This window comes from Thrips palmi, unplaced genomic scaffold (assembly GCF_012932325.1).
Source record: "Thrips palmi isolate BJ-2018 unplaced genomic scaffold, TpBJ-2018v1 HiC_scaffold_19, whole genome shotgun sequence".
NCBI lineage: Eukaryota > Metazoa > Arthropoda > Insecta > Thysanoptera > Thripidae > Thrips > Thrips palmi.
This window is the reverse complement of record NW_023144628.1, coordinates 11,102,022-11,125,566: the sequence shown is the minus strand read 5'-3', so window position 1 is coordinate 11,125,566 and position 23,545 is coordinate 11,102,022. Positions and strand designations below refer to the sequence as shown.

General features: G+C 63.5%; 2 protein-coding genes across 2 annotated transcripts; one reads left to right on the top strand and one right to left on the bottom strand.

Moving 5' to 3' along the window:
• Positions 1-1,100: 1,100 nt before the first annotated feature.
• On the top strand, positions 1,101-3,031 carry LOC117645772. Its single transcript, XM_034386173.1, has 3 exons — positions 1,101-1,320; positions 1,463-1,609; positions 1,746-3,031. Exons 1-3 carry the CDS (start codon positions 1,276-1,278, stop codon positions 2,721-2,723), a joined length of 1,170 nt encoding a protein of 389 aa, XP_034242064.1. The 5' UTR covers positions 1,101-1,275; the 3' UTR covers positions 2,724-3,031.
• A 6,017-nt stretch (positions 3,032-9,048) lies between these two features.
• Positions 9,049-16,503, bottom strand: LOC117646336 (DC-STAMP domain-containing protein 2-like). Its single transcript, XM_034387214.1, has 14 exons — positions 16,355-16,503; positions 16,062-16,205; positions 15,810-15,863; positions 15,254-15,404; positions 14,988-15,147; positions 14,543-14,664; positions 14,322-14,463; positions 14,033-14,136; positions 12,601-12,864; positions 12,358-12,526; positions 12,117-12,196; positions 10,470-10,554; positions 10,105-10,354; positions 9,049-9,157 (listed from the first exon to the last, which is right to left on the bottom strand). The coding sequence occupies exons 1-14, from the start codon at positions 16,501-16,503 to the stop codon at positions 9,049-9,051; spliced, it is 1,983 nt and encodes a 660-aa protein (XP_034243105.1).
• Positions 16,504-23,545: the final 7,042 nt, after the last annotated feature.

Sequence of the window (23,545 nt, the reverse complement as noted above, 5' to 3'; positions counted from 1 at the left end):
GAAGATTTTGGTGGATTGGGACGGATGTCGAAGAAATTCCGAAATGAATATTTTGGTACGACAGGAAACGGAGATGGCCCGGATCTGGTGCCGGAGAGGTAGGCAAACCATCCTACAAGCGCTCGTAGGGGTCTCTGCGATGGTGCCCCTGGGACCAGCGTCTAGTGTCTAGGCCACCCTGGCCTGGAGGGCCTGGAGTCATGGCGCTGGCTTCGATTTCTCTGTGTGCAAACAGAGGCTGCTCACTCGCGGAATTGACACAGTGGTGGGGAGGGGGAATTACCTGAGTGCGGACGGTGACTGGCACGAACCGTGAGAGGCAGGGCGTGGCAGGGCGTGGCAGGGGGCGCGGGGGCGTTGAAGTAAGCTCCACCGCGCCACTCCAGAAGTGGCGGCAGCATGGAGTGGCGGACGGCTGGTGCGGCTGGAGGGCCCCGGGGCAGGCTGGGCACACTGGCTGGGCAGGCCCGGGCCGGCGCGACGGCCTCCCAGGGAGTCCCCGCCAGTCCCTCCCAGGACACAAAGGGCCTCGTCAAGTATTCCGTTGGTCCCTTTGTGCCGGGCCGTGCCACGGTTGCCATTTCTTCATATTTCATGCACATTATTATTTGGGGGTGCGCGAGAGAGCCGCCGCCGCCGCCTACCGAGGCCTGCCTGGCCAGGCGGCCTAAGGAGGCGGGCGGTGCTGAGTCAGGAAACAAAAGGAGGAATAAAAGAAGTTTCTTTTGGGAGTGCGCGCTGCGCAACGCTGCGCTGTCGGCGGGGCGGGGCGGCGGCCAGGGAAGCGGGAAGACCAGGGGAAGACCAGGGGAAGACGGCGAAACGCGCGCGCGCACACACTCACACACGCCAAGGCCCGAAGGCGAAGCCCACACTTCCCAGGGGAGCCCTTAGCGGCAGCTGGCCGTGGCTGGCCGTGGCAGGTCGGCCAGAGGGAAGTCCCAGCGCCGCCCACCTCGCCCGGGTCCCGTGCCGCGCCGTCGGCCGAGGGCCGGACTGGGCCGGGCCGGCAGCGAACGCAGCGAACAACGACCGATGCGACCACGACCGAACCGACCGAACCCTGGCCGGCACGCAACCGCAGCCAAACTCGGAGACACCCCCCCCTCCCCTCCCCTCCCCTGCCTGGCCCCTGCCTCCAGACCACCGCAGCCAGCCGCAGCACGCAGCACGCCGTCGTCTCCCAACTCTCAATCCTCTCAATCAGTCCGAGTCGTCCGAGTCCGCTCCGCTCCGTCAAGCGCCATACCACCCAGCGGCCCACCGCCATCGGCCATGTCTGCCCTCACTCACGGCGGCATCACGGAGGACATGTCGACAGTAAGTGGCGGTCATGTTGTTGTTGTTTGTTTGTTTACTCGCCGTTCGGCTGCGCTTCGTCGCGCTGTCTCCCTCGCACCCGTACGGAGCGCCCTTTGAGTGCGATAGAGACAGCTGCCTGACCGTGTTGCACTGCTTGCAGGACCTGCGCTCCGTGCTGCTGCTGGGCCCCAAGCCGAGGCCGCCCATCGGGGGCCCGTACCACCCCAACGCGAGGCAGCGGCAGGCCGCCGAGGCCGGCGCGCGGAGGCAGCGCGTGCAGCGTCTGCTGCGGATCCATGAGTACCGGGTGAGTGCGACGGGGCCGTTTGTTGACGTTGTTGTTGATGTTGTGACACTGGTTCTTCCGGCCACTCCCAATGGAGCGCGGCCTGGAGGCGTCCTGAGTCAGGTTGTTGTTGTGACGCTGGTGTTGTCTGCCACAGAAAGGCCTGGTCCGAATGGAACGCGGGCTGGAGGCGTCCCGGGCCACGCTGCTGGCCATGGAGGAGGAGGCGGGCGTGGACGCGATGGAGACGCTGGCGCAGTTCAAGTCCCCCGCCGTGCCCTCCATGCTGGGCCGCAAGCGGCGCCTCCGCGACGCGCTGGCCGAGTGCGGCCGCTGCCAGGACGGCGAGCACGGCGAGACCTTCGACGCCTTCAACGCCGTCAAGCGCCACCGACTGGAGGTGCCGGACGACCGGCCGCGCGCGCGGCGCAGCCTCCACGACGGGCTGGACGACGGCGTGGGCGTCGTGCTTCGCCACAAGCGTCTCGTAGCGCTTCAGGACGAAGAGCGTGTCCGCCGCCAGCTGGTCGACGTGGAGGTGCTCCGGGACGACGCTCGGCGACGCAAGCGTTTCGCGGCGGCCCAGGACGAGGAAGTCGGCCGCCACCGTGTCGAGGTGCTCCAGGATGACGGCCTTCGTCACAAGCGTCGCCTAGCTGTCCAGGACGGCGCGGTGCGCCACCATCGCAGTGAGGTTGTCCAGGACGACGCGGTGCGCCACCATCGCAGTGCCGTGGTCCAGGACGACGCCGTGGACGGCGCGGTGCTGCGCTACCGCCGCGAGGCCCAGGAGCAGGTGGACGCCTCCCACCGCTACCAGCACGTGGTCCGCGAGCTGAAGGAGGCCCAGAAGGACCTCAAGATCGAGGTGACGGCGTCCTCGGACGACCGCCCGTCGCCCCCCAGGCCCCGGAGGTTGCTGATGGTCGACGACGAGGACGTGTCCCCCATGGAGATGACGTGGCTCCGCAAGCCCGGGCTCGAGCCCGCCACGCCCGGGGACGCCATCCCGTCGCCGCTGTTCATGCGCGTGCCGCGCGGCGTCCCCGGGGCCACGCCGGACCGGCTGTGCCGCTCGCCCGACGCCGCGTGCCGCTCGCCCAACGCCCTGTGCCGCTCCCCCAGTGCGCGGTGAGCCGAGATCGGCCTCTTGGATTGACTCACGATTTTAATCGTTTTGGCTGTAACTGATTTTTATGCACTTTTATGGTTGCTCTCGCTGGAGCGTTTTCAATGATGTGATTGTTATAAGCGTACTGTATCTTTTAACTATCGCTGTTGATGCATTGTGTTATGTAAATTGTTTTTAAATTTCATTGGATACATTTTATGGAAACTGTTTCGTGACGTGGCTGTGTTTTAAGAAATGAGTTATTGTGTATTCTGTAGCGAGGGCTATGATTTTCCGCTTTCAATAAAGATTCCTTTAAATCTTCATCCTCAGTTTCGTGTTTTCACTGTCCTTTACGACACGCTGCCAACGCCAACTTAAGGAGGGGTCCACAGACAGGTCATGGGTTTTCGATTTTTGAATGGAAGCATTAGAGGAACGACTCTGGTGTAACAGATATTTTATCTTACAACTTTAATCCAAAAATGATGCAAACAATTACAAAGAACAATTCATTACAACCCCTCGCGAAGCGATAATTTAATCTTGCGGCTCGTGCGGCACGTTTACAAGTGTGCTGAGTCCAACGTGACTCACTCGCACTCACGGGCAGTCCCGCATAAGTGAGAGAGACAGAGCAAAGAAACACCGTTTCGGCGGTTCAGGGTGCGAGTGCGGGGGCGGGGCGCGCTCCGGGAAGAGCGAAGTGTACACTACGGAGTGCGATACGGCATTCAGCGCTTGCCCGGCTTGCCCGGCCTGCCCAGTGCGCGCCGCGCTGCGGTCGTTCCCGCACGTAGCTTCAACTTTTCAACGCGGAGCGAGCGGAGTTCCCTGCTCCCGCCCGCCAGCCCACCAGCCCCTCGTCCCACGTGGCGGCCGCTCTGCCTTGGCTCTGCCGGCCGCGGGGCCGCGCGCCCGCTGGCGGGTAACTGCGCGGGTAACAGAGAGCAGGGCCGACATGACCGCGATCAGTGAAGCGGACGCAGCCGGCCCGCCACCAGATTCGGCAGGGCGGCAGGCATTCCGGGCACGTCCCGTCGCTCTGTCTCTCTCGCCCCCCCAGCGGGAAGGGACGCCCCACGAGTGCGACAGAGACAGAGCGACTCTTCGGAATCGAACGTCTTGCCGCGCACGCCGCGCGGCCGTGATCGTTTGCCCGGCAGACTTCCGCGGACTTCCCTCCGCCCACTGCTCTGTCTCTGTCGCACTCGCGGCGACTCGCGGGGCACTCCGCAGGGGTGCGAGGGAGACAGAGCGACGGAAGTGGGGCCGAAGTCGCGCCTCGACGTAATCCGGAAATGCCATTACGCCACTTCGCGAGCCGAAGACGACCGACGGTCGGCAGCGCCGCGGCTAGTGTCATACATTCGGAGAGGCGGCGCTGGGGACGTAGCAGTGCATAGCAGCCGAAGCCCAACGAGGCGCGACTGGCACGCCGTCAAAGAAAGCGAGGCTAGAGACGCAGGTTGAGGGTGGGGCCGAGGGGAGTGGAGTGGCGCACAGTGGGCCAGAAGTCGGTGGAGGCGGCCAAAACTCTAGACGCGTTTTGAGCTCCGGAGTCGCTAATTGGGACTCGAACCGAACGTGTGACCCCACCAATGGATTGCTCTCCGAACGAGGAATCCATTGGTGGGGTCACACGTTCGGTTCGAGTCCCATTTAGCGACTCTGGAGCTCAAAACGCGTCTAGAGTTTTGGCCGCCTCCACCGGCTTCTGGCCCACTGTGTGGCGGCCCCGGTGCCCCGGTGCCCGGTGGCGCGCGGACGAGGCGGACGAGGCCGAGAGAAATGAGGGTGTGCGAGGAGGCAGACAATCCCTTCGTGCAATTTTAATGCACCGGTTTTACGTGTTCGGGAACCCCGGCCCAGCCCGGCCCAGCCCGAGCTGCTGCCCCCTCCCCCCTCGCCCGGGGCCGCGCGGCTACACGCTCATTACAGCGAGGGGATTTTTTCCCCATCCACCTGCTGGCTGATTCCGAAGCCGTTTTGTCGCCGTCCCTGTCCCACTCACGGGCCGCCACGTGCAGGCGCGAGAGAGACAGTGCGACGAAACGACTGCGGAACCGCTCGGCTGAGCGGCTGGGGCGGCCTGGAACCCGGAATGCGTCGAGCTGGTTCCCCCGGTTCCTACCGTTCCCTTCCCACGCCGCCCTCCTGGCCGTGTACAGGCAGCGAAGGGCGTCCTGAGAAGGGCCAGGTGGTGTTTTGATTCGGCGCCAGGAAGGGGGGGGGGAAGGCGCGAAATCTTTTAGAGGAGCAAATGGAGGGCGTGGCGTGGCGTGGCGCTTCCCTGCCTCGCCTCGCCTCGCCTCGCCTCGGCCGCCTCGGCCCGGTCGCTGATTTTCCCTTGGCAGATTTCAGTTTCCCGGCCGGCTGGTGGGCACCGCTGGCGGCCCGAAGGACGAAGGACCCATCAGGCGCAACCAAGACCCACGGCCCGTGCGGTGGTCCGCGTCACGGTCACGTCACGGTCGCGTCGCGTCGCGGCGTGACGGATCGTCCCCGTTACCATAAGTCACCGATTTCCGCGCCAGCGCGCCAGCTAGCACACTCTGCACACTCCTCGGGTGCGCAGTGCGCAGCCGCACAGTGGGCCAGAAGACCGGTGGAGGCGGCCAAAACTCTGGACGCGTTTTGAGCTCCAGAGTCGCTAAATGGAACTCGAGCCGAACGTGTGACCGCACCAATGTATTCCTCGTTCGGAGAGCAATCCATTGGTAAGGGTTCAAAGTTGGTTCGGCCCATTTAGCGACTCTGGAGCTCAAAACGCGTCTAGAGTTTTGGCCGGCGCCACCGGTCTTCTGGCCCACTGTGGGCTGCCTCGCTGTCTGTCCGGGCTGGCGGGGCTGGCGGGGCTGGCGGGGCTGGCGGGGCTGGCGGCCTTATCCCAGCAATCCATTAGAGCGATTTGCGCCCGTCCCGCCGTCCAGACAACCCCGGAGCCACTCCGGCTGCGACGCTGCGACGTCGCGCCAACGAACCGTCGTCTCTTCCAGCCTTTCAGAACCCCGCAGAAAAAAAAAACCACGAAAACAATTTCTGGGAAGACAGTATTTGAACCATGGACCGCCGTCCGAGGGGTGCGCACTTCGCCAGTGCCAAGGGGGGTGCTCCAAATACTTCGTACCCCAGACCTAAATACTTGATCAATTACCTACCAATACTATTCCTAATACGAGAAATCCCAATTTGGGAAAATTTTCGGTTCGAGTTTTGCAATTGGGTGAAAAAGGCTTTCAGCGTTTTGGCCGGATCGTTTCGGAGTAAGCATGGCGCTACCGGCTGGCTGGCAAGGGCTGGCGGCTCTTACCCAGATCCGTTAGAGATTTGCGCCTCCCGCCGCCGCAACCCCGGAATCCGGTGCGACTTCCCCCCAACTAACTCGTCTTTCGGAAACCTTTCAGAACCCCGGAAAAAAAAAACAAAAACTAAAAAATTTCGGAATAATACATTACTTTAAACCATGGACCGCCGTTCGGGAGAGTCGCCCACTTGGTCCAGTCAGTGTACACCCCTGACTCCAGTCACTGCCTTGTCTCAGTCTAGTCACTTAAAAAGCCGGCACAAACGCGTAAATTTGCCCCATTTGCGGCACATTTGTAACGCATTTCGTAAGATTTACATTCTAATCAAAGTGTAAATTCAGTCCAGTCACCAGTCAGTGCACACCTATATTCCAAGTGAGGTCTCGCCGTCGTCTCACGAGAGGCGCGCACCCTTACACACAGGCACCTGCAGAGCCACAATGTTGCAGCACGGCCGGCACGGCCAGCACGACGCGACGCGCTCCAAGGCGCAGAAGGGCAGCCCAGCGAACCGACGCCCCGCGCCAAGAAACAGGGGGCTCTTCGTCGCTCTGTCGCTCTCGCACCTGCGCGGGACGCCCCGTGAGTGTGAGGGAGACGGAGCGACAGAAGCTTGGAATCGGCTTGCTGGGGGCAGTCATTAAATTGTCGGTGCGCCCCGAGTTATGGGGAAAGACAGGCCGGCGTAACGACAGGACGCTGCTCGCCACGGCCCGGCCGTGTATGTCCCGGTAATGGAACGCCCCGCCCCGCCACACCTCGCCCCCGCCACATGCTGGGGCAATCAAGTCAATTAATTGGCAAAGTAGTTTTTACGGCCCTGGTAAAGCCCATGAACACCTCGCCACACGTGGGGCCCAGCGGCCGGGCCGCACAGTGGGCCGGGCCGGGCCCATGTGCAGTCTCCGGGCCCTCTGGGCGGTCGCAGCGCTCCTTCTCCCTCGCACTCGTGACGCGTCCTGCAGCGTGCGAGAGAGACGGAGCGACGGCCTGCCAGCAGGGAAGCAAGGCCCGGCGAGATTGCCGCGGTGAAGGATGCGCGCCGCGCCGCGCCGCTCCACTCAGCGTCTTTCCCGTTCAAATCAGTGCCATAAATTCATAACGCCGCGTTTTTGCCGTGAGAGGCGAAGTCATGAAAAGCAGAAGCCGCGAGCCGAGCCGAGCCGAGCGGAGCCGAAGCGAGCGGGCCGGGCTTAGCCGAGGCGAGACGAAATCGGGCAGTTGCCGGTAGCCCTTGCCAGCCCGGCCCCAGGCCCGGCCCCTGCAGCCCTCGCCTCGAGGCGGCCGGGCCCCGCTAGGCCCCGCTAGGCCCCGCCAGGCCCCGCGACCGTCTGCACTTAATGCGCTCTTAAAAGCAGGCCTTAAATCTCCCTGGGCTGGCCTGGGCCCGGGCCGGCCTGGGCGGCCAGGACAGCCTTGCCTCGGCCTCGCCGGCTGGCCGGGGCGGAGCGGTGGAGCAGCCGGAGCCAGGAGCCACTAAAGACTCCCTGGGGCAGCGGGGGCAGCGGGGGCTCAGGCCCGGGGCGGCGTCTCGGCGCCGCCAGCCTTGCCGCCAGCGCCGTCAACACAGAGGAGTCTGGCCGGGGACTTTCAGTGGAGCCCCTTTAAAAATAACACTTTTAATAAGGCGCCGCGGTCACCGGGCGTCGTCCTCGTCGTCCGCGTCGCGCAGCTGTGCCAGGGTGGCGGGGTCCCACAGCGGCTGGGCCTCCACGTCCACGAAGGGCGGCCACCGCGCCGTCAGCACCTCGTCCACCGGGCCGGGAGCCCTCTGCGAGGAAGCACGCCGGCGTCAGCGCGGAGCTCAACGGACAGGTCCGCGGACAGAGCCAGTGCATCAACCTGGTAGTCGGTGGAGCAGTCCGAGTCACTGCTACCGCTGGAGCTGGAGTCGGCCGACCTGCGGCTGGCCTGTCGGCTGGTTTGTCGGCGGCGCGGCGCTGGACATGGGCGGCTGGAGTCAGACGGCTGTCCCTTCACTGACACACTGCCAGATGCGGCCTCACCAGCGCCTCGGGGCCGCTCGTCGTCCTCCAGCAGCGCGTCGCAGGCGTCGTCGGCGACCTTCCGTCGCGCTGGCCTCCGCCACACTGGCCTCCGCCGCGACGTCGTCGTCCTCCTCGGGTCGGGCCGTCGACGCCGCGCCGCCATGCGACGCCACACGTCGCCGCCGTCCTGCGTGGCGTCCTCCTTGCCGGAGCCCCTGCCGCCGCGCGTGCAGCGCGAGATCGCAAAAGGGAACAGTGTTACCGCACTAGAGGGCGAAAGCCCCCACGATGCAGCGGTGTCGAGAGGGTTGCCAACCTCAGTCTGACCACTTTCTTAAGTTATTTCCAGGCATTGCCTCGTAGGAAGGCTGAGGTTCAAAACCGCGTCCGACACTGGCGCAACGAGGGAATTTTCGTCGACTAATGTGGCAACACTGAAAGAGAGAAATGTTGTCGGTCTGCCAGCTCTGCTGGCTCTGCTGGCTCTGCCACGCCCCCGCCCAATGTGCACTCCAGCCGGACGGCGCGGTGGAGCGGCGCCACAGCCGCGCCCAGCCCCGCGCCCAGCCCACGCCCAGCCCGCAGACAGCACAACAGATAATAAATTCCGCATTTTCCAGGAAACCTCTTTATGCGCCATGAAAACATTAGCAGCATCAAAGTTGAAACAAAAAGCCCGGCGAGAGATGTTCTCCAACTTTGGAAGCGCGCGGCGGCGCGGCGCGGCGCTGCGCTGCGGGGTGGGTGCGCCTCCAAGGGCAGGGCGGCGCGACTCGGCGACATTTTTAATGTATTCCGGGGAGAGGGGGAGGGGTCCACTTTATTGCCCATGCAGAACAGGGCCCGACACCTCCTCTCCCCCGCGCCGCCATCCAGGCTGCCATCCAGGCTGCCATCCGGGCCGGAAGGGGATCCAAAGTAACTGTCCACCGCGCGAGTGGAGATGGCGGCAGGCAGGCAGGCAGGCAGGCAGGCAGGAAGGCACAGCGATTCCGAAGAGTGGTTTCGTCGCCCTGTCTCTGAGGCGCTAGTCCCGCGGGGAGACGGGACAACTCACGGCTCGTCGCTGATGTCCGACACGTCGCCGTAGTCCACGGGCATCTTGCAGGCGGTGCACAGGCGGCCCAGCTCGCTGTAGCACGTGGCGCAGTACTGGCCGGCGCAGCCCGGCGTGGCGCAGCGCTGCAGCGCCGTGGCCGCGTCGCCGTCGCGCTCCGGGGAGGCGCACAGCACGCAGCACTCCTGGCGCCCGCCGCCCAGCACCAGCCGCGTCCAGGGCAGCCTGCGTCGCCGAGCGGTTGGCGCCGGAGGAGGTGGAGGTCACGTTTTCAAGAACCCGGTCGCAAAGAGAGGGTACACTCTAAATACGGAGTGCCCAGAAACTGGGCGCATTTGTCGCCCGCCCCACTTTTTAGGGTGCCAAATGTCGCCCAGTTTCTACACTGTAAATGTCTTACGGTGAAAGGCTGCACCAACATATTATGGTGGGGATTTTCTCCATAATACCAACAAAATTCGTCAAAATATCTATAAGGTACATTGAATTCTCAATGGTATGTTACAAGGTCAGCTGCACCACCATAATATGGAACATTTTCACCATAACATGGAGAATCTTCACTGTAGAACATTTAGAGTGTAGGCACACGGCAAAAGTACCGCCTGGGATTCCCAGGCGCATCATGGGGAAAAGGGCCTATTTTCCAGGCACCGCCTGGAAATCCCAGGCGGTACTTTTGCCGTGCACCTTTGTCGCCCAGTCTCGGGGTGGACAAATCATACAGTAACCGGCCCTCTCCCATGGTAGAGCATGCTCAGGTGTCTAGTTCCTGGGCGACTAAGGTGCCCAGATTCTGGGCACCTTTGGCACCTTAGTCGCTGCTGAGCCATGTGTGAAGGCAGGTTCCTTAATTGTTTGTCCACCCCGAGACTAGGTGACATAGGTGCCCAGAAACTGGGCGACATTTGGCACCCTAAAAATTGTGGCGGGCGACAAAGACGCCCAGTTTCTGGGCACCCCGTATTTAGAGTGTGGGTGAGACGCTGGTTCAAAACCTCGGTCACTCAAATCTAAAAATTAAGTTTCAAGAGAGAGTCGGGCGGCCTTGCCTGGCGCGCAGCCACTCCAGGCACGTGATGCGCTCCACGCCGCGCTGGTCCTGGTTCGCCTCCAGCAGGCGGCGGAGCTGGCGCCGCAGCATCTTGGCCAGGGTGTTCCTGGCGCGCAGCACGTGGTTGTACAGCCAGACGGCCCGCTCCTGCGCGCGCTCCGGGTGGTAGTGGCACATGACGGCCTGCCGGACCCGGAGGACGTACGGCTCCAAGAAGGCCAGCGCCAGGCACAGCAGTGGGATGGTCACTGGCAATGGACCAAACAACAACAACAAAAACAACAATCGCAGTGAAGGCAAGGGCCGTGTGGCCCGGCATGGCCCGGCATGGCCCGGCATGGCCGAGTGTTCCTTGTTCCTTACTGATCTGCACGTATCGCACGAAGTCCGGGGGGAAGGGCCGCGGCAGGCAGGGCACGCTGTCCACCTCCCACTTCTCGTCCGAGGGCTGCCAGGGCCAGGCGACCCACGGCCAGGCGACCCACGGCCAGGCGACCCACGCCCAGGTGGAGAGAGAGGACAGTGCGTCAAAATCAATTTGGTCCAGCGTCCCCGCGGTAATCCCCTTACGGAGGGACGGCGGGGCGAGGCGGGGGCGAGGCGGCCACAAACAAAATCATTGCCACGCCGCAATTTGCTTCAGAACAACTTTTTTGCCCGCCCCCTTCCCCCTCGACACTCTCAGCAGCACTCCCTTTCCAGGGTCAGCAGACTCTCCGAGACTCTCACTCACTCTCTCGCTCGCTCTCCGGGCTCTACCGTTCGTTCCGCCATGGTCCCGCCAGGCCCGGCCAGGCCTTCCATCTTGGAATGCGCTCCAGCCGCCCCCAGCCCCCACGCGGGGTGCTGTTGCTGACTGCCAAGGAAAGCGAGCACCCATAACAAATGAGCCGCCCCCGCCGCCACGCGGGGCCACGCGGCAACATCATCACTCAAAAGAGGGCCAATTTCAAGCGGGGGTTGGGCCGTTGGGCCCCGCGGCTCCGTTGGGCCGGGTCCGCATCGGCCAGCATCGCCCCACAGCGCTGCTTTGCGCGGTGCAGGCCGCGGGGCGCGGGCCCTTCTGGGGCCCTTGGAGGCTCACAGCGCCGCTCCGGGATCACGGCGGCCCTACAGGCCCTACAGGCCGGGCCCCATAGGCCGGGCCCACAGCCCTTTCACCCTTCCCCGACGGCGCCACTCAGCCCACCTGTACGGCAGCCAAAATATTCACGGTGAAAACGAAAACACACTGCGGGGGGAAAGAAGGAAAAAAAGCCTTTTCCGTGTCTGAAGTCTGAAGTGGGGACCGCTTTCTGTGCTTTGCACCGTGTTGCCGCCGTCCCGACGGGGTTCCGGCGTCCTGGCTTGCTGCTGCGACCTGGCTCCGCCCGGCTCGCCTCACTCGGAGTGCATGTGTGTGTTAGGCGCATGCTGTGAGTGTATGTGTGTTGTGTGGGTCACAACAGTTGTCCCCAGCACTCACTGCTATAGTAGTTAGCAGTGGTAAGGCGCTGTCTGCTTGTCGACAGACTCGACTCAACTCAACCCGGCCCGGCTCGGCTCGGCTCGGCTCGGCCTTCACAACGGAAAGCCGATGGCGAGGCGGCCAGGCAACGCGGCGTAACATGGAGCTATCGCAAGGGAGTCGCAGACAGTTACAGCCGTTTGAGGACGACGCCGAACAACTCCCATTTAATCCGCTCACCCCTCGGAGTCTCCTTTGCGCGCGCCTACACACATTACGCACACAGACACACTTCGCTCCGACACACACACACGCGCGCGTGGACTCAGAAGAGAACAAGGCTCTGTTTGTGCAAGTGGAGGAAAACTTTGGGTTATCTTGCCGGGCAGGCAAACAAGAGAGAGAGAGAGAGAGAGAGAGAGAGAGAGAGAGAGAGAGAGAGAGAGAGAGAGAGAGAGAGAGAGAGAGAGAGAGAGAGAGAGAGAGAGAGAGTGAGTGAGTCTGTCGTTGTCGCTGTTTGTCCGGACGCGAGCCGAGACGGCCGAGACTACTACACTGCACACCTTGAACGTGTCGATGACGCTGCGGTACAGCCGCGCGATGACGCCGTCGCCGTACACGCGCACGCCCAGGTGCGGGGGCACTGGGAACAGGACGGGCAAGGCCTCGGGCAAGGCGGGAGGCAGTGGAAGCGCCCGCGAACGAGAGGGTAGACTGTCCCGCCAGACACGCGGGCGTGGCGGGCAGGCCTACCTTCGCGTCCGCAGGCGCGCTAAGACACTGGGACGGAGTCGCCGTGCTCACTGTCGACGTGCGCCTTGAACTGGCCGTGGCGGTAGACGATGGCCAGGATCCAGTACAGGAAGAAGTCGGCCAACAGGAACATGGCCATCTTGGCGGCGTGCGAGAGGACGACGCCCAGGCTGCGCGCCAGCCGCACTCGCTCCATGCCGGCGAGCCGCGGCGTCCAGATCTACCAACGAGAGAGGGACGGTGCGTGTCTCTGTTGCGGCAACAGTGTCCACGGCCACCGGCCCGAGTCCCCACCGTGATGTACTTGTTCTGCTCCTTGATGGTGAGCGGCAGCACCGTCTCGCGGCCCTGGCGCGCGCGGTTCCAGTCCAGCTGGCGGAAGGCCTTGGTCACGAAGCGGTTGTCGAAGTGGTCGCGCGTCAGGAACTTGTAGCGGTACAGCCACACGCGCAGCAGCACCACCAGGAAGCACAGGCTGAGCGCGCTGTTGATGAAGCCGAACGCGCCCAGCAGCGCGTCCGACCGGTCGCGGATGTCCTGGCCGATGTCCTTCGCCACCTGGAGGGAGAATCAAATTGATGGGCTCGAGTTTTAAAAAATCGCGGTCATCTGAGCTTGGCAAACACGCGGATCCACGCTATGCATCGCCCGCGTCCCTCCCGCGTCGCTGCCATCTCTGCGGCCTTGACGAGGGAGAAGAGCACACAGCCCGGGCAGGACGCGAGGTGTGTGGCACGCCGTGGCGAACGCCGCCGGGGGCACACTGTGGGGCACACTGCTGGGCACACTGTGGGGTACACTGGGGGGCACACGGTGGGGCACACCGGGGGGGGCGAGGGGCGGGCCGCGATGTACTCTTTACGCGCTAACGGGAGAACGCGGGGGAGGGGGAGGGTTGGGGGGAGCCGTCACCCCCATCCCCCCCCCCCGGACTACCCGGCCGCGGAAGGGGACCGGTTTTTTGGAGGGGGAAGCGTGGGTGAGACCCCCCGGCCCCGGAGGCCCCCTCGGCCGCCCGCCCGGCCTCCCCGGGGCCCATCCCGGAGGGCCCCCCGGAGGGGGGGGGCCGTAGGCTGGCCGCGACGGCCCGAACGTCGCCTCGCGTCTGTTTCCGCGCCAGGCGCGCGCCCAGGTGCGGGGCAGCGCGCGGCGGGCGGGCGCGCGGGCTGCAGGCTGAAGGCACGGCGATCCGGGATCCAGGAAGCGGCCTGGAAGCAGCCTCGCGAATCCCTGAGTAATTAATACCGTGGGCCACAGGGGGGCAGGCGGAGATTCACGGTGGCCGGGGGCTGGGGGCCGACCGGCGACCCCGTAGCGGCCGGCGATGGCCTGTTCAGGCGGCTCAGCAGCAAACGCCGCGACAGTTTCCGGCCCTCAAAAAACCTCCCCGAAACCATGGTGCCCGCGGACTGCCCTTGACGGGACGGAACTTTTTAAAGAATCCACAAATGGCGCCTTTTTAAATAGGCACTTCTTTTGTTTTTTAGCTTCGAATGTGACACCCGCATCAGACGGCCGCATGATGGCCGTGTCACGTTCAAACGAATGTGACATCACATCCAAACGAATGTGACATCACATCCAAACGAACGTGACAAAATTCACATTCTAACGAATGTGATGTCACATTCTTTGAATAACAGTGTACCCTCGACACTGGCGCCCCGTTTGAGCGGAAACCCCCTGCCGCGGTAGCGCCCAGCTCCACCTCCACCCACTACCTGACCTGCGTGAGGGTCTTGCTGCGGTTCGTCTGCAGCTCGAACGAGTGCTCGATGTCCACGGACACGTACAGCGCCCTCTGCACGTGGCGGCCGAAAGCGCGGAGCTCTGCGTCAAAAATAAGAGGACTCCGTTTTTCACAATTTGCGAGTGGCAGGACGACGCCGTCGTCATGCGACGCGGATTAGTTTTTATGGCGCCGTCCAGCGTGTACACTGTCACGCTCTTTTTACACGGTCTGTTTTGTTTTTTTTGCGTTGCTGCGAAAATTATGCGTTGTTGTGGGGACCCACTCTTTTTGACGCTCTCGACGACGGCGTTGGTGACGAGGTCAAAGAGGTCGCACATGTAGTCCAGGAACTTGACGGTGAAGCACACGGCCTGGATGGCCGTCACCGGGCTGCACATCCACGAGAACGCCGAGCCCATGGTGGCCTGGAAAAGAGTGGGGGGGTGGGGGGGGGGGGGGAGTTTTATAGTGAAACCGGGGGGAGGGGGGACGTGGGGCGCTCACCATGCAGTCGGAGGAGGCCTGGTCGAAGGCGCGCATGCACTTCTGGAAGGGCGTGCCCACCGTCTTGTTGCACACGGACACCACCTCGCTGAGCCAGGAGAAGGCGGCCTTGACGGCGTGGTCTGCGACATGGAGGGCGGCGAGCATTGAGTGGCGGCGCGCCGCACAGTGGGCCAGAAGACCGGAGGAGCGGCCAAAACTCTAGACGCATTTTGAGCTCTAGAGTCTCTAAATGGGCCTCGAACCGAACGTGTGACCCCACCAATGGATTCCTCGTTCGGAGAGCAGTCCATTGGTGGGGTCACACGTTCGGTTCGAGTCCCAGTTAGCGACTCTGGAGCTCAAAACGCGTCTGGAGTTTTGGCCGCTCCACCGGTCTTCTGGCCCACTGTGCGCCGGGACGTGATCGTGATGCGTCAGGATGCGGGCAGCGAGGCGCACTCACACACCGCCATGACGGCCCTCTTGACGGACAGCAGCATGTCCCGGATGGTCCTCACGGCCTGCTTGATGCTCCTCAGCACGCGCTTCACCGCCTCGCTGAGCACGCGCAGGGGCTGCGCCACGAGGTCCAGCACGCGGCGCGCGGCGCCCCGCATGCGGTCCTGCGAGCAGGCGGCCACGCGGCGTCGATACTCCGCGATCGCGGAGCCTTCCCCCGGTGCACGGCGGCACGGCGGCACGGGGTATGGACAGGTGGGCGACAAGTACCTGGCCGCAGCGCAGCGAGTCAGCCAGCACGCGCGCGTTGCGCAGCGCGTTGGCCGCGGGGCCGGCCAGCGTGAGGATGAGCGCGTAGGCGAGCAGCGCTTGCCGGCCGCGCGACGAGCACAGCTGCGGCAGCAGCAGTAGCACGAAGCACCTGCCGACCATGCCGACCGAAGGGAAGACCAGTCCGCTCGCGTTCGTGTTCTCCCTTCCCCCGCCGGATATTTTTGCGACAACAAAATACCGTTCCCTCTCCTCTTCCACGCAATGATAATATTTATTCTGGGTCCACGACACGGGTACCGCCGGTCCGTCGGTCCGCGGGGCAGAGAGGGAGAGAGAGAGAGGGAGAGAGAGAGAGAGGGGGAAAGGGGGAGGAGAGAGAGAGGGGAGGAGGAGAAAAGAGAGAGAAAAAGAGAGAGAGAAAAGAGGAGAGAGAGAGAGAAAAGGGGGAGGAGGAAGAGAGAGGGGAGAGAGGGAGGGGGGAAGAGGGAGAGGAGGAGAGGGGGAGAGAGAGAGAGAGAGAGAGAGAGGCGCGGTGCTTTTATTTGGGCCCTACCTGACTCTGGCGGAAAAGGCCAGCCCCAGGGTGAGCACCACGGCGAGCAGGGCGCTCCCGCGCGTGGCCGCGGGCAGGGGCGCGCCGGCCGCCAGCGCGGCGAACAGCACGTAGACCAACAGCACGCCCGCTGCCAGAGACAACAATGTCAGGTATAATTAGTGCGGCCCAGTGCGGCCGGGCCTGCAGGCTGAACAGCGGCGTCTCTCTCGCACTCATGGCGACTCCCGTCGCGGTGCGAGAGGGACGCACTGGACCACTGCTGCTGGCGCACCGAGGAAGCCGGCCAGGCTCTTGGCCACGAAGTGCGTGAGCGTGTACTCGTCGCGGACGTCCGCCAGGAAGCGCTCCGCCGGGCCGACGCACGGCACCACGCCCAGGAGACGCTCCCGCAGCCTGCGACAGCCGCGACAGCCGTCAGGGGACTCATTCCGAACGGCAGCGCTTCATCGCCGTGTCTCTCTCGCACTCGTGGGGCGTGCCGTCGGCGTGCGAGAGAGACAGATAGTGACAAAACATCGCTGGGGGGCCCCCCCTAACCTCACCGCGCCCACAGTCGGTGCAGCTCCTCGCTGGTGGTGGGCTCTGGCGGCTGGTTCCGCAGGTGGGCCAGCACGAGCCTCTCCTTGACGCGCCTCAGCTGCGACACGTGCGCGTGCACGGCGCGAGCGCGCCACGCCATGCGCAAGAACATGATGCCGGTGATGCTGGTCCGCCGCCCCCGCTCACCGCCTTGCTGCCTCGCTCCCGGCGACAACCAAGCACCGCCTCGGCCCACCGCCTTGCACGACTCGCATTATTTTCCTTCCATTCGTCGTCTGCTGGTTTTGGCCCTTTTGGCGGTTTTGGCCCTTTTGGCCTAGGCCGTGTTGTTGTTGTTCCGGGGCGGGGTGGTGGGGGGGGGGCGGGGCGGGGCGGGGCGGGGTGGGGGGGGCGGGGTGGGGCTCCGGGGGGGGCCGGGGGGGCCGGGTTCCCTGGAAAGGGAGGTAATTTTTTAAACTCCACTTTTTTTTTGGCATTTTTTTCTTCCCGACCCCGCCCATGCTGGGGTGTTGGTTTTTGTGGGGTTTTGTGGAAAAAGGCCCCCAAAGAGGAGCGGGGGGAGGGTGGGGGAGGGGGGGGGATGAAAGGGGGGGGGGGGGATGAAAGGGCGGGGGGAAAACCCAGCCCCACAGTCGCTTTTTTTCTCCCCCTCCCTTTCCTTGTCATGTCGCGAAGTTGCTGATGTGGCCGTCTCGACATATCACATGTCAGCGGCAGGCACGGCAGGCGGGGCAGGCAGCGCCGCCATAAGGGAGACTCGCGCGATGAGGAGGCTCCTCCAGACTTTCTTTTTTTTCCTCGGCGTCGCCGTCCAGGTCGTCGTCGTCTCGGCTGATTTTTTCTCGCCGCCCTGTCACCAGGCCGGGCCGGTCCGGTCCCGGGCCCTGCAACACGCCCGCCTTTGTGATTGATGGCTCGACTTTGGAATTCCCCTTTGTCTCCTCAGCAGGGCGATGCCGCGCGGCGTTGCGTCGCGCTGTCTCTCTCGCACCCGCGCGGCCTGCGGCAGGCCCGCGGCTCGCTCCGCGAGTGCGAGAGAGACAGCGCGGCCGAAACCACGGTTCGCAACCAGCCCGCAGAAGGCTGGCCGTTCTGCCAGTCACGGTCCAAGTGTCCGCGACAACGGCCGGGCCGAGGCCGGGGCTCGCTGCTCGCTCGGCAGCAGCTTGAGGCAGCAGGCGGCGGCAGGCCGATGCCGAATAGCGGCGTCTCTCTCGCACCCACAGGGCATCGCGAAGGAGCGCGAGAGAGTCGGGTGGCCGCGAGAGCGCTGCGCAGAGCCGCACAGTGGGCCAGAAGACCGGTGGCGGCGGCCAAAAACTCCAGACGCGTTTTGAGCTCCAGAGTCGCTAAATGGGACTCGAACCGAACGTTTGACCCCACCAAAGGATTGCTCTCCGAACGAGGAATCCATTGGTGGGGTCACACGTTCGGTTCGAGTGCCATTTAGCGACTCTGGAGCTCAAAACGCGTCTAGAGTTTTGGCCGCCTCCACCGGTCTTCTGGCCCACTGTGAGCCGGCCTGCTGGAGCGAGCTGCATTCGGCCGCAAAGCAGAGAAGCAGGGAGAGCTGGAGCGAAGCAAGGGCAAGGCAAGGCACAGCCGCGCGCCAACGAAAGGTCTCCTTCGTCGTCGCGGAGGTCCCGCCTGCCCCGCCAGCCCGCCCGCCTGCTCGGCCTGGCCGCGGCCGGGCAATTTATAACCGGCGTCATGAAGTTGGCTACATTGCGCGTGGAGTTCCGCCCGACCGCGCGCCATGCCGGAACCGAGAGAAGCGTACACTGCAAAAAAAAAACAACAACAACAAAACCCATTATTTTATTTTATTTTCTCCATTTTTTTTGTTGGCGTGTCAGTTCCGCGGGCGACAAATCGAGTGAAGGAAAAGTTTGGCGACGTCGCGGCACGGCGAGGCAGCAGGCGAGGCAGCAGGGGAAGCGATGAGTCATTTGTCCGTGCAGGAATGCCACCCGCCTTGGCCCGCACAATGGGCCAGAAGACCGGTGCAGGCGGCCAAAACTCTAGACGCGTTTTGAGCTCCACAGTCGCTAAATGGGACTCGAGCCGAACGTGTGATTCCACCGATAGATTCCTCGTTCGAAGAGCAACCCATTGGTGGGGTCACACGTTCGGTTCGAGTCCCATTTAGCGACTCTAGAGCTCAAAACGCGTCTCGAGTTTTGGCCGCCTCCGTGCCCGCCTCTAGCCCCTCCCCGACCTCCCCTCGCGTCGCGCCGCGTCGCGCCTCCTCGCGCCGAGCCGACTCAGCCGACTGTTTGGAAATTAAACACGGGCCGCGCGATACAATGCCGGATAGACGTCGGGGCGGGGCGGGGCACGCAAAAAGTAAAGCGGCGCACGAAATGAAATAGGAGCCTTGCCAAAATGATAAACAGCAATAAATAAAAGGGTGCCAGTGCTGCGGTAGGTCTCTCCCTCTGACCTTCCCTCCCTCTCTCGCTCGCGGGCTGGGTGCGCCGTGCGGGTGCGAGCGAGACAGAGCGACGACGAGGGCGCCGCCGTCCGCAGGCAGCTTGCTGTTTTTGGGGGCCCGGGAGGGGGGGGGCCGAGGGCCCCCAAAGGGGGGGGTTTAGTTAAGCAAAGGAAGACAAAGAGAAGAAAAGACAAACAGCCAAATATAAATCGGAGCGGTGATGAGGATGGGAAATTCGGGTGGCGGACGGGGCCGTGAGCACACTGCGGCACACAGCCTGCACGCCGCCGACGCCGCCGACGCCGCGCCACTTGCAAAACTCGCCGCCTTCTGCAACCAATCTCGGACTGTTCCGCTCCGCTCCGTGTACACAGCGGACAAGGCCGCGCCGAATCGCTCCGGGAATTGGTCGGCTAGTCTCGGCAGTGCCGGCAGTGCCTCGCGGAGATCAGCGGGCCCATTTCATCGGCGAGGCCGCGAGGCCGCGAGGCGTGGCAGTGAACAAACACGACTTGCAGGACTTGCCGGGACCGAAGGCAGGACCAGCGCGCAGCGCGGTGGACGAGCTTCCGCCCCGTCGGCCACGGCGCGGCCACGCACAGTGGGCCAGAAGACCGGTGGAGGCGGCCAAAACTCCAGACGCGTTTTGAGCTCCAGAGTCACTAAATGGGACTCGAACCGAGCGTGTGACCCCACCAATGGGTCCCTCGTTCGGAGAGCAATCTATTGGTGGGGTCACACGTTCGATTTGAGTCCCATTTAGCGGCGCTGGAGCCCAAAACGCGTCTAGAGTTTTGGCCGCCTCCACCGGTCTTCTGGCCCACTGTGCCACGGGGCGCTTCGTTGGAGGACCTCCCGGCTCCCCTCGGCTGGACGAGCTTTCCCTTTATTCCAATGTCACTGTGAAGCTCCTGGGCTGTGCCGGGACTCCGCGCACTGGAGCGTGCGCCGCCACTGGGGACCCTTGATTCCCGCCAAGAGATGCGGTTGAAGCCGGGCCGGGTCTCACTGTCTCAGACTGCAGGAAAGGGCCAGGAACCAGTGGGGGTCGAACCGCGATTCTCGCCCAATTCCTCCAGCGGTGGGGTCGCCATAATTTTCAGCCGCCGTTTTCGGGTCGAGGGAAAGGTTTGAGAACGGCTGGCCTAGCGAGCACGCGGCGCCGAAAGACAGTGCTCATTCCGAACACTCTGTCTCTCTCGCACACTCGCCGCGGCGTGCCCGGCGCGCCGCGTGGGTGCGAGAGAGACAGGGCGACGGGCGGCTGGCGGCGTACAGATTTGTCCGGCAGGACGTGCGGCGCTTAGCTACGTGCCTGCGTCGCCTACGCCTCGCCACGCCTCGCCACGCCGCAACGTACATTATTTACCACCCTCCCCCTCCCCTCCGCCCCGCGCGTCTCCGCTAAGCCCCGATGGAACAAATCGAGACCCCTCGGACAAGGCGGCGTCGCCTAGCCTAGCGTCGAGCCCGACCGTGCCACGGCTCTCTCTCCTCTCTCCCCCCTTCCCCCTCTCCCCTCTCTCCTCTTCTCTCCCTCTCTTTCCCCTCTCTCTCCCCTTTTCCCCTTCCCCTTCCTCAGGCACCCTCCCGCCCAGGTTGCATCTTTCTCCTTTCCGGCTGAAAGCATAGCTGCCCCGCTGAGCACCGCGACGGGGGCTCGGTGGCGGGGGCCCCGTTGGCGGCCGAGATGCGGTGGCCTGGCGCGCCGGCCGCAAGGGTCTGCCCTGCGCCCTGGGCTGGCCAGGCCAAGGAATCACTCAAGAAAATGAACGGTATGAATATGAATAGCCCGCCATGCGGGAAAGAATGAAAATGAATAATTCAGACTAGGAAATGGGAATGGGGAATTCGGAAGGGGGGTTGGGGGTAGCAGTTCCGGCCTGCTGGACCTGGGCATCGCGTGGCCGGGGCGGCGCGGCTCTGACCCCACACCACACCGCCATGCCGCCGGCCAGGCTGGCCAGGCTGGCCCTGGCCCCTCATGGCCTCGGGGTGCGAGTGGGTTGGGGGCTCATTGATTCACGAGGGTCGAACCGGGCGTGTCACGTTAAAGCGGCCGAGTGAACCATCAACCGCAGGACCGCCCCCCCCTCCCCACCCCGCCCCGCCAGCCACTCTTAAATTTTTGGGCGATTACCCCCCGTCACCTGGCCGGGGCGCGGGACCGCGACGGGCAGACCAACGGGGCAGGACGCTGGAGGCACGTTGGCGCTCTGGTCCTGGACCAGGAACGGGACTCAGATCAACCACTGGATCGCATTCGCCACGAGGAATCCACGGGCGTGCTTGATTCGCGTCGAAGCGAGTCCCCAGTCGTGTCCGACGCTAGCGACGCCTACACCATAACAGGCCCCTGGCGCCCCTGGGCGGCAGCGCGCAGCGCGCGTGGGCGTCACGACGCCAGCCAGGCTCATCCCTCCCGTCCTGCTGTCTCTGTCGCACTCGCGGCTCGCCCCGTGCCGCCCCGTGCCGCGTGCGAGAGAGACAGCGCGGGAAAATCTGTCCGGATGGCCCCGCTTCTGGGACAGTCCTGGAACGTCCGGGAACAGTGCTGGAGCAATCTGTGGAGGCCGCCGCCCACGTCACCCACGTCCGGCTCAAGTTGCCGCGGCCGGACGGCGCCGCCTTGCTCCGCTCCGCCTCTCCGCCTCCGCGGGGCGCCGTTACACAGTGGGCCAGAAGACCGGTGGAGGCGGCCAAAACTCTAGACGCGTTTTGAGCTCCAGAGTCGCTAAACAGGACTCGGATCGAACGTGTGACCCCACCAATGGATTCCTCGTTCGGAGAGCAATCCATTGGTGGGGTCACACGCTCGGTTCGAGTCCCATTTAGCGACTCTGGAGCTCAAAACGCGTCTAAATTTTTGGCAGCCTGCGCCGGTCTTCTGGCCCACTGTGCGTTGGTGCCGTTGGCGCCGTTGCCGTCGTCCGGCTCAACTTGGCCGCACCGAATCCCCCCCCTCTCTGCCGTCGCGTCCTGAATTACGGCCTCCGCATTATTATTCGGCGGAACTATCTATGGCACTAAAACGAGGGCAGCGCGACATGATGACGTGATGGGCCGCCGTATCATCTGGACTTCAGTCTGATGACAGCACAGCGCTGCACCCAACGGCCCCGCCCACCCGCCGGTCTGTCTGTCTGTCTGTCTGTCTGTCTGTCTGTCTGTCTGTCTGTCTGTCTGTCTGTCTGTCTGTCTGTCTGTCCGTCCGTCCGTCCGTCCGTCCGTCCGGCGATAATGGAAGTCATCACAATAATTCACGGGACATTTGAAATTTGAGTGCCGACCCCTGCGGATTAAGAACGGCACGCCGACTGCCGCAATGTCAAAGTGACGCGCGCGGGGCGTTGGGTGGACACTGAGTGGACACCGTACAGAGCGCTGCATCTCGTTTGACGCCGAGTGGCAACCCTCTCGCGCCGGTAGGGACTGTTTTCCTGTCCACCAACACGACCAGGTCGTGTTGTCGTGTCGCCACGCTGTCACGTTGTCACGTTGTCACACAACGGCGGTATGGTGGGTTGCTGTTGGCAAGCGAGCAGAGCGCGGTGGCGGCCGCGCGGAGGACACAGAGTCCTTTTTGTGTCTTCTTTCTTTTTTCCTGTTTATCATTTATCCCTCCGCTCGGGGTGCTGCAGTTCGCAGTTTTGGTATTGCTGCAGCAGAATGTCACAGAGATCAAGGAATTATTTTGTCCGCAATGCAGCAGGCAGGCTGCGGGGGACGCTGTGGGGAAGAGAGAGGGAGCGAGGACGGAGAGCGGGGGAAAGGGGGGGGAGAGAGAGAGAGAGAGAGAGAGAGAGAGAGAGAGAGAGAGAGAGAGAAGAGAGAAGAGAGAGAGAGAGAGAGAGAAGAGAGAAGAGAGGAAGAAAGGGCGGCAGTTGATTCGCGTGGCTTTTGCGGTGAGCAGCAGCGTGGTGCATCACGTCAAAGGACACGGCAAAGGACGCGCCGAACACAACGCGCGCCCGAACGAACAGCCGCCCCACTGGGAGGCGTGGCCGTGGCGGTGTCCTGGGCGTGGTCCTGGACGCCATCCTCGTCATCGCGGGCGTCGTCGCCGTCGTCGCCGTGGTGGTGGAAGGCGTGCCGCTGACGGATGGCGCCATTACCGCCACGCCGCGCACTAATGCGCCAGCGATCCGGCGATTCGAGTCGACGGCAAGGTCGCGGGTTCGACTCCCGGCAGGGCCGCGCCCCGTGGCCGCGCTCCATCCACTCCACTGCCACACTCATCGCGGCTCTCGTTTTTGCCGGCCCGCAGACTGAGAGTCACTTTCGTCGCTGTCTCTCTCGCACCTACACGGGGCGCCCCACGGGTGCGAGAGAGACAGAGCCACGGAAACGACTCTTCTTTGAATCGTCTACCGGAGGAACGGTCTGACGGCCCGACGGACTAGCGCGTCGGTCAATGGACCGGCCCGCTAGAAAAGGAAGAAGTAATCGTCGTTGTATGGTGATCCGGAACACATTCACAACGATGCACACACTTACTCACGCACACACGCACACAAACGCGCGTGCGCGAAACAAAGGACTGGAAAAAACACAACGCGATGAGAACCGCCGCCATCGTCCCCGCCTGACCCGCCAGATAAACTTAGAAAGCGGAAAAAAACACAACAACAACTACAACAATAACAAAAGCAACAATAAAACGACCACAGCATCGCAGAGAAAGATTTCCTTTTTGCTGTAATACACCAAGCGACAGATATTGCCTTGGCCGTGGCGTGGCGGCATCGGGTCGCATTGG

Excerpts from the sequence above, each read along its gene's own strand:
- LOC117645772 (XM_034386173.1), top strand. The coding sequence starts at position 1,276 with ATGTCTGCCCTCACTCACGGCGGCATCACGGAGGACATGTCGACA. Across the intron at positions 1,321-1,462 it reads TCACGGAGGACATGTCGACA|GACCTGCGCTCCGTGCTGCT; the intron begins GTAAGTGGCGGT and ends CACTGCTTGCAG. Across the intron at positions 1,610-1,745 it reads TGCGGATCCATGAGTACCGG|AAAGGCCTGGTCCGAATGGA; the intron begins GTGAGTGCGACG and ends TGTCTGCCACAG.
- LOC117646336 (XM_034387214.1), bottom strand. The coding sequence starts at position 16,503 with ATGTTCTTGCGCATGGCGTGGCGCGCTCGCGCCGTGCACGCGCACGTG. Across the intron at positions 15,864-16,061 it reads GCGCCAGCAGCAGTGGTCCA|CGCCCTGCTCGCCGTGGTGC; the intron begins GTGCGTCCCTCT and ends CACGCGCGGGAG. Across the intron at positions 14,665-14,987 it reads GAGGGCCGTCATGGCGGTGT|ACCACGCCGTCAAGGCCGCC; the intron begins GTGAGTGCGCCT and ends TCCATGTCGCAG.